The sequence below is a fragment of the Trachurus trachurus genome (assembly GCF_905171665.1).
Source record: "Trachurus trachurus genome assembly, chromosome: 9".
Classification (NCBI taxonomy): domain Eukaryota; kingdom Metazoa; phylum Chordata; class Actinopteri; order Carangiformes; family Carangidae; genus Trachurus; species Trachurus trachurus.
The window spans coordinates 23,901,649-23,914,167 of NC_139895.1; the positions used below are offsets into that span (position 1 = coordinate 23,901,649).

Here is a 12,519-nt window from a genome sequence, read left to right on the forward strand (position 1 = left end):
GTGACACCTGCAGCTCATGATCATGTGACCACGTGTGACACAGATACAGGTTCTGCTGCAGTGCATACAAGCCTTTCCAGTACCCTTGTTCATAAGCTCCCACTCCAGTGCCACGGTGGATTCACGCCTGCTTCTAGCTTACACTAACGACAGCTTTTCCTTGTGTTTTCATCACTCACGAGCTTTGGGGAGATTATTTGATGCAATTTTATCATGACAGTAAAGCATCTCTCGGTGGAGTACAACAAGGTCAATGAACGGGGCACTTTCTCTCCTGGGGACATTATCTCTGGAAGGGTCGTAGTGGTGACTAACAAGGAAACTAAAGTGCAGCGTTTTCTGGCCAGAGCTAAAGGAAAAGCTGAGGTGACGTGGTATGAACAGAAAGGACAAACTACAGTTCTTCACAGTAACAGGAAGAAATACTTTTATTTTGAACATATTATTCTTCAGGACAAAAACAAAGGAGATGGTTAGTATGATCTCTTGTGCCAAAAATGACTAAAACCTTCTGAATTGGAGAAAGATGTACTTTTTACACAAATAACTTTTAACACGCTTTCTTTTCTAAAGGTTCAGAAATCATCAGCGCTGGGAGAAATGTGTATCCATTCACCTTTCAGATTCCTAATATGTGTGTGTGCCAATTACCTCACTCCAAATATGGAATTTATATTCAACACTCATTACCAGCTGCTTAAATGCATCTCCCTTACATATGTGGATCATTTCCTTACAGAGATATGCCTTCATCCTATGAGGGCAAATGGGGCAAGATTACGTACAGTCTGCGAGCACAGCTGACTCAGTCAATCTGGCTTGTCCACAAAACCAAGATTGAGTTCCCTTTCCTGACCAAGTCTGAGTTCCCCTTTGCCTCCAAATCAGAAATGATAGTCATCGGTCTTAAGGTACTGAATTGATTTTAGTTTTCTGCTTTACTTTCCAGTTTCCTCTTCTGTCCAGTGAAATGTGTAATGGAAGTGGAACTTATTAATTATATTATAATAATCAACAATCCACCTAATGCCAGTTCAAACTGGTGTTCACTGACATGGCTCATTAACAGCTTGTGTCTTTATTCATTAGGAGCAACAATGTGCGACCAGGATTTCATTTTATGGCTCTGGAAAAGTGACAATGAATGTTACCTCTGAAAAAATGGGAGTGAAACAAGGTGAACACGTTTCGGAAAAAATGTCTGATATCTGTGGAGTGATTGTATCTGAACCATTATGTTTTTTATTGTATTTATTTATTTTTTATCCTACAACCAGGGGAGGCAATAGGAGTCTCAGTGGAAGTACTCAATGACTCAGCGTACACAGTAACACCCAGATTGTACTTGTGTGAGAAGCAGACCTTTGTCGCTCAGTCAGTGAGGACAGTGCACACAAATTGTGTTGTGTCCGCAACCGGAGACTCAGTTCCAGCTGAGACCAGTCGCACCATCACCAAGATTTTGAGTATCCCTCCACAGATCACCCCTACTTTCTTCAACTGCGGCATGATGAAGCTCGAATACAGACTCAAGGTACTGATAATGTGATTACAAGTACTGTACATTGAGATTATTATTACTGTTAATACTTTCCACACTCAACTATGTATATTTATTAAAAACTGCACCTATATCAATATTCACACCCTTAGTAAACACACGATTTTAGCTTTCTACTAATGAGTGTTGATGTAAAAAGGAAAACAGAGATTACACTTGGTTTAGCCAAAGAGTGGTTGCAAAACATTTCTATGGAAGTATTTTGTGACAATAGCACCACAGTGTGGCTGTATGATGCAGTGAGACAGTGGGAGATGGGAGGGGAGGTGGGGTTGAGAAGAAGAGTTCTTACAGTTTGTCCACATTAAGGAAAGAATAAACTGTACGATGGAAATTTCGAACCAGATTTCAATACGTTTTCTTTCACTTGAAATCATTTTTTTTCTGATTCAAATTAGAAGCAGAAAACAGCATTATTCTAATAGTTCTTGTTTCTCTGGTTACAGATCACCCTTGATGTCCCACTAGGAAGAGACCCAGAGATCAAACTTCCTCTGGTTATTTTGTTGGGTTCACCAAAACCACATCAGCAAAAACCCAAGAGATCCATCTGGTTTAGAAAGCTTCCTGGATAAAAGGATACGTAACACCATCAATGCATATGTTGTATGACAGAATTCAAAATAACAGACAACATCAATAAATCTGTTATGTCTGTTCAGTGTAAATGCATTTGACTAAGCAGATGTTTTTCTGGACAGGGTCAAACAAGTTCCTGAGAATTTGCTCACTGTATGTTCTCATGTCCACTAGATGGAGATGTGTCACCTATTTGCTTATCGCATTTATATGAAAGGATGTGACCACTTAAATCCAATAGATGTAAATACTATAGTGAAAATACTCAATTACAGCTACAGGCCCTGTTTTTGAGATTTGACATAAGTAAAAAGTACTTAAGTCTCAGCACTAAACCTTGAATATTGCCTCCCATGATTGACATATCATCATATATTACACGTTTTTCTTTTGCATCTTTAGGTGGAGGTAACTTCTTTGCATATAGTTACGTGGGCTACTTTAGTCCACCTATGAGTCATGAGATGATAAGCAGGGATGGGGGAAGTCCAACAACACAAATCTGTTTGAATTTAAAAAAAATCTTCTCTAATCTTTGCTTCTCATGTAAAATATTGGAACATTTTAGGCCTTTGAGCCTCAAGTTCTCATTTAAACGAAACCATGTGAAAAGTTTTGAGGGGAACTGTCTCTTTTGTAGAACTCCAAACAACTGCCTGACATGTGAGCATGACAAAAGGCCCCCGTCACCGTTGATGTTGTGTATTTTTTTGGGAGCGGGTTCAAAAGCCAAAAAGCTTCAGTTAATCTTTAACCAATTCCCTCCCTTATTAAGTCACAATATGTTTTATGTACATGCAAAATCTGAAACTTAGTAACTATATCATCCATCCATCCATTGTCTACACTGCGTATCCATGTAGGGGGCTGGAGCCATTTCCAGCAGACCCTGGACTCTGGACAGGTCACCAATGTATCATAGGGCTGACCTATAGAGACAAACAACCTAATATGCTCAAGTGACTACAGGCACTAGCATCTTCAACAACCTAATGTGCGTGTCTTTTGGATTGTGAGAGGATCTCAGAGAACCAACACAGGCACAGGGAGAATAAGGGTCACCACAGGCTTCTGTCACTACATTGTGTATATCAAGCTGTATAAATTAAAATTAGATAAACTTGCTCAGGTAAATAAAAGTTTCTTCTCTATTGGGCACTTGTTATGTGAACAGGTAATGTTTATTATTGAGAAGTCATCCATTGTGTCCTCACAATCATGGCTGCTAACCCTAACCCTAACATACATCCACCACAGCAGAGACAAACAATGATTAAACATTAGGGAAACTCGTCCTTGTCCATGGACTCATTTTGCAACAGAGGAAAGTACCGAACAAAGGCACATTCATGATTCTAACAGTACATGTGTTGCCCAACCAGTGGTTCTTAAGTGAAACCAGGCCCATGTTCTTGACAGAGACTCAGAGATCTTTCCCTGCCCAGGAGGGGAAACATGTTGTGAGTGGAGCATTTTATGGTCAGGATCCATCCTGGAAACATTAGATCTGGTTATTGTGACACCACATACAGCACACCCACCTACCCAGAGAGAGAGAGAGAGAGAGAGAGAGAGAATAGTGTTTGGTTCTGACTCAGCACAAACAGATCTTGATGATTTCATGTTAATCCCACAAAACAGAGAAGAAAACCATCAATGCTCCACTTTCACCATGAATACTATAAAAACACAAGAGACCAACACAGGCTTTGGATTCCACTGGCCTGGTGAACATGGTCCCTGCACTGCTATTCTGGGAATTGAAAATTAAACTCATATTTCAGCTCACAATTGACTTGTCATCATGTATCACTTAAGTCTACTGGAGAATTTATCAATATTTAAGTGGAAACATCAAATGTAATTGAAATAACATGCCAGAAATGGCTCAAATAGCTCTTACTACATGACTTACTATGACTTACATTATTGTAAGTAACGGCAGCAACTTTGTCTGAATAATCACCGTTTGGTTAAAGGAGGACTGACAGCTCCTGACACAACTCGGCAAATGTTGGATGAATGAAAAACAAAACTTGCGTGAATGTTATGTGATTGAACCGAGCAGAAAAGAAATTCTCAGTGTGGTTTTATGTAGCACAGCACCCAGTGCAGATTTAACTAATCCATGCCTCTGCATCTGCGTGAACATACCCGCAAAGCAGCAGTGTCTTATGTCTTCAATAAAATGGGATAGGCACATTGAGTGTTTGAGGTTTGGTACGATGGAGAACACAGTGCGACAGATTCCTCTAATCCCTGAATCCTACACCTGCATGAAGACATCTCCAGAGCAGCAGTTTGGTTCATTTTTGGCTGCTGTCACGGCCTTGGCTGCGCTGTAGCAGAGCCTGCCTGGTAACCAGTCTGGCTCCGTGTACAGTGAGCAGGCTGTCAGCCAGCCAGCTCCCTACACACACACACACACACACACACACACACACACACACACACACACACACACACACACACACACACACACACACACACACACACACACACACCGCAGCCTTGCCTGGTTTAGGAGTAGGGAGGTGTGGCCTCTGGCACCCCCCACCTCCATAGCCAGAGCCAGTACCATGACAACCATGCGGGCCTGCTGGCGACTCCCTGTCTTCATCGGCCGCGGTTGCCATGGTAACTCCCCACGGGGCTCCCGCAGATCAGCGGGATGGGCGTCCAGTTGACTAACCCTCTCCCAGCTGGGGAACGGCTGAGGGAGAGCGAGGGAGAGGAGTGAAGGGGAAGGGAGGGTGCGTGTGTGTGTGTGTGTGTGTGTGTGTGTGTGTGTGTGTGTGTGTGTGTATGTGAATGTGTAGGATGGCACAGCAGAGCCTGAGGAGAGAGAAAGAGAGAGAGAGAGAGGGAGAGAGAGAGAGAGATAGGCAGTCTGTGTGCATGCAAAGAGAGGGAGGAGAGAGGAAGGCGAGAGACTTCAGAAGGAGACACAGGAGACGGCCAGTCTGACCTGCTGAAGCTGCCCATCTCTGCCTACATACAGCCTTTAGCTTCTCTGCCTGAAAACAGAGTGGATAGATAAGCTTTGAGAAAAAACACACAAGAGCATATTTCCCAATAGTTACAAATCTATATATTTTATTAAATTCTTTTCTCCTCCTCTCTTGGGATGGCAGGGTCAGGATCAGCCCACCTTCAAATGAACGCCCTCAGTCACCCATTGAGCTCTTGTCTAACCCGTCAGTCACAAAGATCATTCTACCAAAAACTGTGTTTCTGTCATCTTTCTTCCATTTTCCAATCATGTCAGTGAGTACAAGTACCACTTTTTAGGTTTGGTCTGTGTAATAGGGCCACAGATGGCTCTGTGTCTGTAGTGCGGTTGGAGAAAGAAATGGCATCACTAGGTCCGTTGGCTGGAGAGTACTGAGGGGCTTTTTCTGCTCTCTAATTGCTCCAAGCTGTGTCCCTTTGAAGGCCCAGAAACACAGATTTTCATGTGTGCGGAGGAAAAGGAGAAACCAAAAGCCGAACCCACTTTAAACCAGTGTAAATTCATTGAATACATTAACACAGTTTTTCCTGGTGATGTTGCTCTGTGTAAAAGAAAGAGGTGATTCAGTCAAATTCATCATAATGAAGTTTTTTTATTTTGGAAAAGGAGAGAGATAAACTTCCCATAGTAAACATTTTCTGATCTATTGGAAGTGCAGAAAAGTTTGATTTCTTCTTTTTCATATAAAATCCTTAACATATTTTTAAACGTATAAAAAAGTGACACAAGGCAGTTCCGTCAGTGTTACAGAAGGCAAGTTGCCAAAACATTCTATACTTATTCAAATAATCTACAGTTTCTCCGTTTATTTTCTCTAATGTACGTGCAATAATACTTCTATCCTAAAACTATCTCTACGTAAAGTGTGTGACTATATTGTGCACTTGTAGTGGTAACCTTTGGAATTACAAATTGTTTTACTGTTTAAAAAATCCCTTGACACGAGTTTGTTTGATTACACAAAGGATATAAAAACGACAAAAAAAAACCAAAACAAAAAAACACTTAAGTTTTATTTATGAAACTCAGAGAAGCACCCTCCCCTGCATAGGTGGACATTGCATATCTTGCAGCCGAAAACACTTTCATGTCGCAGTCCTTTGTTGGTGCAGTTCCTGCATCGACGAGAGCGTTCTGACATGCGCTCCAAGCGGTGTCCGTACTCTATGGGTGAATCTGCGTGTCTCTTGCGTGCTGCCCTCTCCATGCCCCTCGCCCCCTGGTAGTCTCCGATCAGCTGCTGTGCCAGGCGCACACGGAAGTGGCGCTGGGTGAACTGCTTGCCGTTGAAGCCCGCGGGCGGGGTGCCCCCCCGGCTCTCCCTCAGAATGATGTAGGCGTTGACGATGCAAAGGTTGACGTAGAACCACAGGAAGTAGCGCCACCACTTCTTGCACGGCCTGCCGACCTGGTAGCACTCCCTCAGCTGGTCGCACAGGTTCACGCCCCTCATGTTCTCCTGGTACAGCAGCAGGGGCAGAGGTCGGGGCACGCCGTACGACAAGCTCGAGTTATCCATGCTGTCGCTCTCCCCCTCCCCGTCTGCCTCACGCTGCTGCCGGCCCGGACTGATACCCACGATCCCTGGAGCAGAGTTGGTGGAGAGACAGCTGACCATCTTGGCATCCCGTGTCACTGTGGCGACCAGGTTGCCACGCTGACACTGGTAGAACTCGCCCTGGGCCAGCTTTCCAATGTTACGGGGGCGGAGGACCTCTGGGTAACCTTTGCGCCCCGGCTGTGTGGGGCCGCAGGCATACAGTCCGTCCCTCAGCAGCCTCTGCAGGAGGGACACTGAGGTGAAGAGGCTGTCCATGAAGAGATGGTGGTACTGACCCTCCAGGCCGCGCACCAGAGAGGTCACCACCCTGTAGCCCAGGGAGACCACGGCCTCGTCTTCGCCGGGCTTGCCGACGCAGATCTTGGCCCGGTGGCAGTAGCCTGAGCGTGAGTCACACAGCATCCACACTGTCAGCCCCTTCCTCAGGGGCTTGGACGGCATGTACTGGGTGGGGGAGAAGCGTCCCTTCATGACAATAGCACACTTGTCTATGGTCAAACAGCGGTTGGGCATGTATGCATCCCACATGGTATTCTCCACCACATCAAGGAGAGCCCTGATTTTGAAGAGACCATCATATCCACGCTCCCCCTGCACGGGCTCAGACTCCCGGTCACACAGCTGGAGATACTGGGTGAGTTTTTCAAAGCGCCTGGCTGTCATAGTTTTTTTAAAGCCTGCGTTGCCTATGAAAATATCACTGGCCCAGTACATGCCGGTGTCTGGAAGCTGATTGATGCCCATAAGAATGTTCAGACCTACATAAGCTTTCATCTCCCTGACATCAGTAGGGTGCCAGTGGGGGTCTGATTTTCCACTCCTCCTTTGCCGATAGAGGGCGTAATTGTTTGTTTGTTCTACCATGTGTTCAAAAAGAGAATCTGGGAAGAGTATCCGGAAATAGTCACGGGTGTCAGCATCATCCCCCAGCGAGTGCTGTGGGCCGCTTACGGCGGAGAATGGTTCGATAGAAATTACCTGGTCAGGTTCGCCCCAGAAGTCTGGAGAAGTGCAGTCCTCGTCCAAGTCATCTTCAAAGCTGAAAAAACTCCTGCGCTCCTCCTCCTCCAAATCGGAGAAATCAATATCCGAATCGTTTGAGGTGGTATCAGAGCAGTTGGTGGAGGTAGAATAATAACAGTCCTCTGCGTACTCCTCTTCGTCGTGCTTGATCCCATTACTGCCAGTGACCAAAATTATGTTGCAGCCTCCTCCCGCGATGAAGCTGGCCGCGTCTGCAGTCTCCGCCGCGGCTGCTGCTGTGCTCGTGAATCCATTCTCCCCCTCGCCGCCGCCGTCGTCCTCCTCCTCCTCCTCCCGCACTTCGTCTTCCTCGTCCGAGTCTGGCTTTCTGTACGGAATTTCAAACCACTTCACATCGGCTGAAAGATTAAGCGGAGAGTCTTGACTGTCGCACACGGTGCTACTTTCTGTGTCCGCGCTAGTTTCCAAAATAGTAAAAAGCTCTCTCCCTTTTCTTGCCGTCGCCATGTCGGGGTATTAAAGTGCCCCTGCATGAGTCTTTTTATGTATATTTTTTCTCAACGTGGAAAAATAATCGCACAAACCGGTCATTCGAAATGATCTGATGTGCACTTAACTGCAGCCTCTTCTCAAAAACTTGCTGGTCGCGGACCTATGCGGCGTCTATAAGCTTGATTCTCATTGTTTCCGCTCCTGGTTTTTCTGGGCTTTGTAGCGCAGTGTGGCCGCAGACGTCAGAAGCTGCATGCATGTCCTGCTTTGTAGGGCGTTTTGCGACTGCAGCTGGTGGGGTTGCTAGTTCGCTAGGCTGGCAGATGGCCGCTTGCTGTTCTAATGCCCGCTGGCATTCACCACTATCAATATGCCGGATACCCATCTCTGAGGCCGCGGAGACAGAGAAACCACTGCGTAAAATCCAAACATCAAAAAACCATAAACTGTCAATCAATTGTATCACCTAACATTTGGAGAATGTGGAAACTTTCTTATAGCCACTGTGTACAGCTCACAAACTGCATATGCCCCCCTTTCGCACAAATGTTTTTGTGTTTTGAAAGTTTTTGAAGACTTTAATAAATCAGATATTCACAGGAAATGTGTAAAAACGTACACTGTGGTCAAAATGCAATGATGGAGGTTTCCACGTCACACAGGACTCCTAATTTACCCGTTTCCCAAACAGACTACACACTGAACTCGGCAGAGAAGCAGCTTGTTCATTCATAAACATGCTTCTTCCCTCTGACAGGTTCCTACATGAATCTGAAGCCCTATAGGCTATTGTGGAATTAGGGACCTCCCTCTATTTTATGAATGTGGGCAGATACTCTTGTGTTTTACTCCAGATCTGGGGTTGAATCTGATCTGTCCCTGATGAGATTGATTGATCTGCTGTAGGTTCTGCCCATATGCTCCAGCTCTTAATATTACAGCCTATTTTCAATTATGGCTGTCTGTTTAAATACTAACATGGAAGTGCATGACATTACCAGATACGCCTAAAACAATGATCCTTTAAGATCTGTACAACTCAAGCTGTGTTGATCATCCCAAGCCCACCCTGCAAAATCCAGTAACATTGTTTAGCTCTGCTCATGACCCACAGTCATAGCTACCTATGTTTAATAATTAATGGCAGAATAAACAACCCACAACACCCACTGCCTTCATGTTGCAGTGTTATCCCTCAGGTGTAACTCCCCTATGATGAGTATAGACTCTATAGCCTTTGTGATAAGTGATGTGAGACAACATAGATTGGATTTTCCTCTTCAAATTCAGGATTAATGGTTTTTCTTCCCTTTTTTTTTCATTTTCCCACACTCACTGTAATGCAAATCAAATTCAATATTATGCATTTTGTCTTTTGTTTGATAAAGCATTATTGACCTCAGATAAACTGCATCAGTTTGACTACATGATAGGGCAGGAGATGTTAAATAAGACCTTTGAGTTTGACTTAAAAACAACTACACTCTGCTCATGGATTCCTTGCTGGCTTGGGAGGAGACTAGTAAAATCATGTCTTCTTGTATGGGGTGGGGGGGATGGGCTGCAGGAAGGGTCCTTTCCAAATTCTTTTAGCTGTGGCCTGAGTCTACATGGCTGACTGAGCACTGGGTTGCTGCCCCTGGGCCCTGCAGCGGAGGCACGATTTATGCGTCCTTCCTCACTAGCTTATTGCACAGATTCTCAGTGGTATCATATTGCTTGTCTGAGCTAAGGGCCTTGCTGCTGCTTCTTTCTGCAGAGAAGGAACTGAAGCTGTGCGCAAGTAGCCTACACTGGGAACCAGTATGTTAAGAAACAGTGGAAAATGAGAGAGGCTGTGGACCTCCAATATCCAGCCCAAAAATAGAAGTAAGGGAAAAAAAATGGCTCACTCCAGCGTTTCCAGGCCCCTGGAGCAGAGTACTGCAGCAGACCCCTCAGAGACTCCCGCGGTGGGGTGGAGAGACGCCGACCAATGGGGGCTCAGGCGTTCAGTGTGTGTGTGGTTATCTGCATATGTGTGTCTGTGCGGCTAACTCAGCTCCTCCACAGCTCAGCTCAGATCCTTCTCTTGTGGATGAGTTCAGAGATGGTTTCTGCATGCGTGTGTGTGTGTATGTGTGTGTGTGCATGCATCTGCCAGCATGCGAGCAAATGGTGCAACCACTGCAGCCTCTTCTAAAGACAGACCAACCCTTCTCTGTCATTCCCTGACAGTGTACTGTGTGTGCGTGTGTGTGTGTGTGTGTGTGTGTGTGTGTGTGTGTGTGTGTGTGTGTGTGTGTGTGTGTGTGTGTGTGTGTACTGGTGAGGGGCTTATTAATAGTGATGTTTTCTTCCACCGCCAACGGCATCCTCAGTCTCAGCTGATGTGATTGGAATTGGGGGAGCAAATTATAAGCAGTGTAGTGCATGTGTTAGTGAGCAACTCACTTAAAACCAAGGAGAAATGACAAACCTTCTCACAACTGGCAAAACTGATTTAAAGTAGAATTTCATGCATTTTCAGCATGGCCATGACTGCTTTTGTGCACGGCCATGACTGCTCTTGAACTGCAGTATCACATTTTCTCAGGACTTTAAAATGACATCTCTGTCTTCTCCTCTGCTGAAGGGTTGACTGGCCATGAACTGGTCTTTTACTCCATCTTGCTGTTCATTTTGACAGCTCTATTACCTACCACAAATAATCAATGTGACGGGTAATACTGACCTTGAGAAACACTCACCTGGTTGCCCCCTCCTGGTAGGCAAAAGTGGTACACTGCCCTCTGGTGGTCGTTAGGGAGAACTATTCACCAGCAAAGTTGTGTAAGGACAGTGTTTCCTTGTGTGTGTTTAATTCTATTGGCAGAAATACTGTGTGTATTTTCACTCATATATAACAAAACGTTCTACTCTCTGTATCAGAGATGAATAAATAGCTACTTAGTGATGGGCAACAGGTTATTCTACAGAGCAAAATAAAGGTGCTGGAGAACTTATTACTATTTGAATATAACCACTAGATGGTGGTAGAAGACAGAGTACAGGGGCAGGAGGAATTGTTTAATCATACTGAGCATCATGTTTTATGCTTTGAATCTGTAAGAAGTTATGTTACCAGAGCAGTGCATATAAAAGTTTTAATGCAAGTGTATCTCTGTGTCTCACATTCAGATCCAGGATCTGACTTGGCTCTTGGTTGTTGGACCATGTGTTCCTCATTACGCCTGTTGTGTTGGACCACGACTAAGAGACCTGGTCAGTGAGGCTCTGGCTTTGGTCTTGGCTCATTCTCAGGGCCTCTGCTGGTCCTAGTCAAAGCTAAATCCAATATGTGAGGTTTCCTGAATATCACAAATCTTTTTGTATACATTATAAGGTTATATTAGCTGCCATTTAAGGCTATTGTGTATGACTCTAGGAAAAAGTGAGGTAAGGTAGATGAGTTCATTATTGTGAAAAGTACAAGACAGTTGTATATCTCTGTTGAATATGAGACCAGTTACTGCATGTTTCAGCATGAATTGCCCTTTGTTAACGTGCCTATTTTTTTTCATGAGTCCACCCTTGAATGGATGTACAATTAAATTGCTATTATCATGATATGTTAGCACACTTCTGTTTGATTCAGATGGCTACGGACCACCTTGAAGGAAACCACTCATCCTTTTTACATTCCCTGCAGACAAATGAAGCCATGAGCAGCTGCTGAAAGAGACAGTGGATGGGACAGATTTTAAGTGCTTAAAAGATGCACAACAAAACTATTTTTAGTGTACTGCAGGTCATCTTTATTTTTGTTCACAAATACTGTTTAAACTGTCCATACACATATACTTCCCTTCACTGATTTGTTTCTGCTACTGACCAGATTTAAGGGATGGTATTTTGATAAATAGTTTCATGTGACAATTTTGCCGATTGTCCTTTTGTATTAATATGCATATGAAAATGTCCTTCGAAAGAAAGACAACTGGTAAGTATCAATTGGAGAGAAAATTGGGAGTCTGGGGGAAATTGTCCAATTTGTACTCTCCAATTGTAATTTACTGGGGGATCTCCACTTTCCATCTACTTTTGGGTGTTGTCTTTGCAGTCATGTGACACAACACTGAGCAACAGACTCCCTCAATGATGCATCAAAGACCACAAAATATGGCACATGAGGATTGTGCAGAAGTGATCCGTGTGCTACACACAGAGATGGCCCGGAAACCCCTTTTTCCAGACAGGAATAAACAAATAACAATTGTTTTGGAGAATGTGTCACTAATCCACTAACATATGTCAGTAATTTGTATGTGTCCATGGGAAACTGAGCAGTACAGTTGGTTTGAAATGTAA

The 12,519-nt window shown here is 44.3% G+C and overlaps 1 protein-coding gene across 1 annotated transcript; it reads left to right on the top strand.

The window, feature by feature from the left end:
* Positions 1-213: 213 nt before the first annotated feature.
* On the top strand, positions 214-2,136 carry LOC310990858 (arrestin domain-containing protein 3-like; the record flags this gene model as incomplete). Its single annotated transcript, XM_083978390.1, has 6 exons — positions 214-472; positions 574-634; positions 740-911; positions 1,090-1,177; positions 1,278-1,534; positions 2,008-2,136. The coding sequence occupies 6 exons, from the start codon at positions 214-216 to the stop codon at positions 2,134-2,136; spliced, it is 966 nt and encodes a 321-aa protein (XP_083834516.1).
* Positions 2,137-12,519: the final 10,383 nt, after the last annotated feature.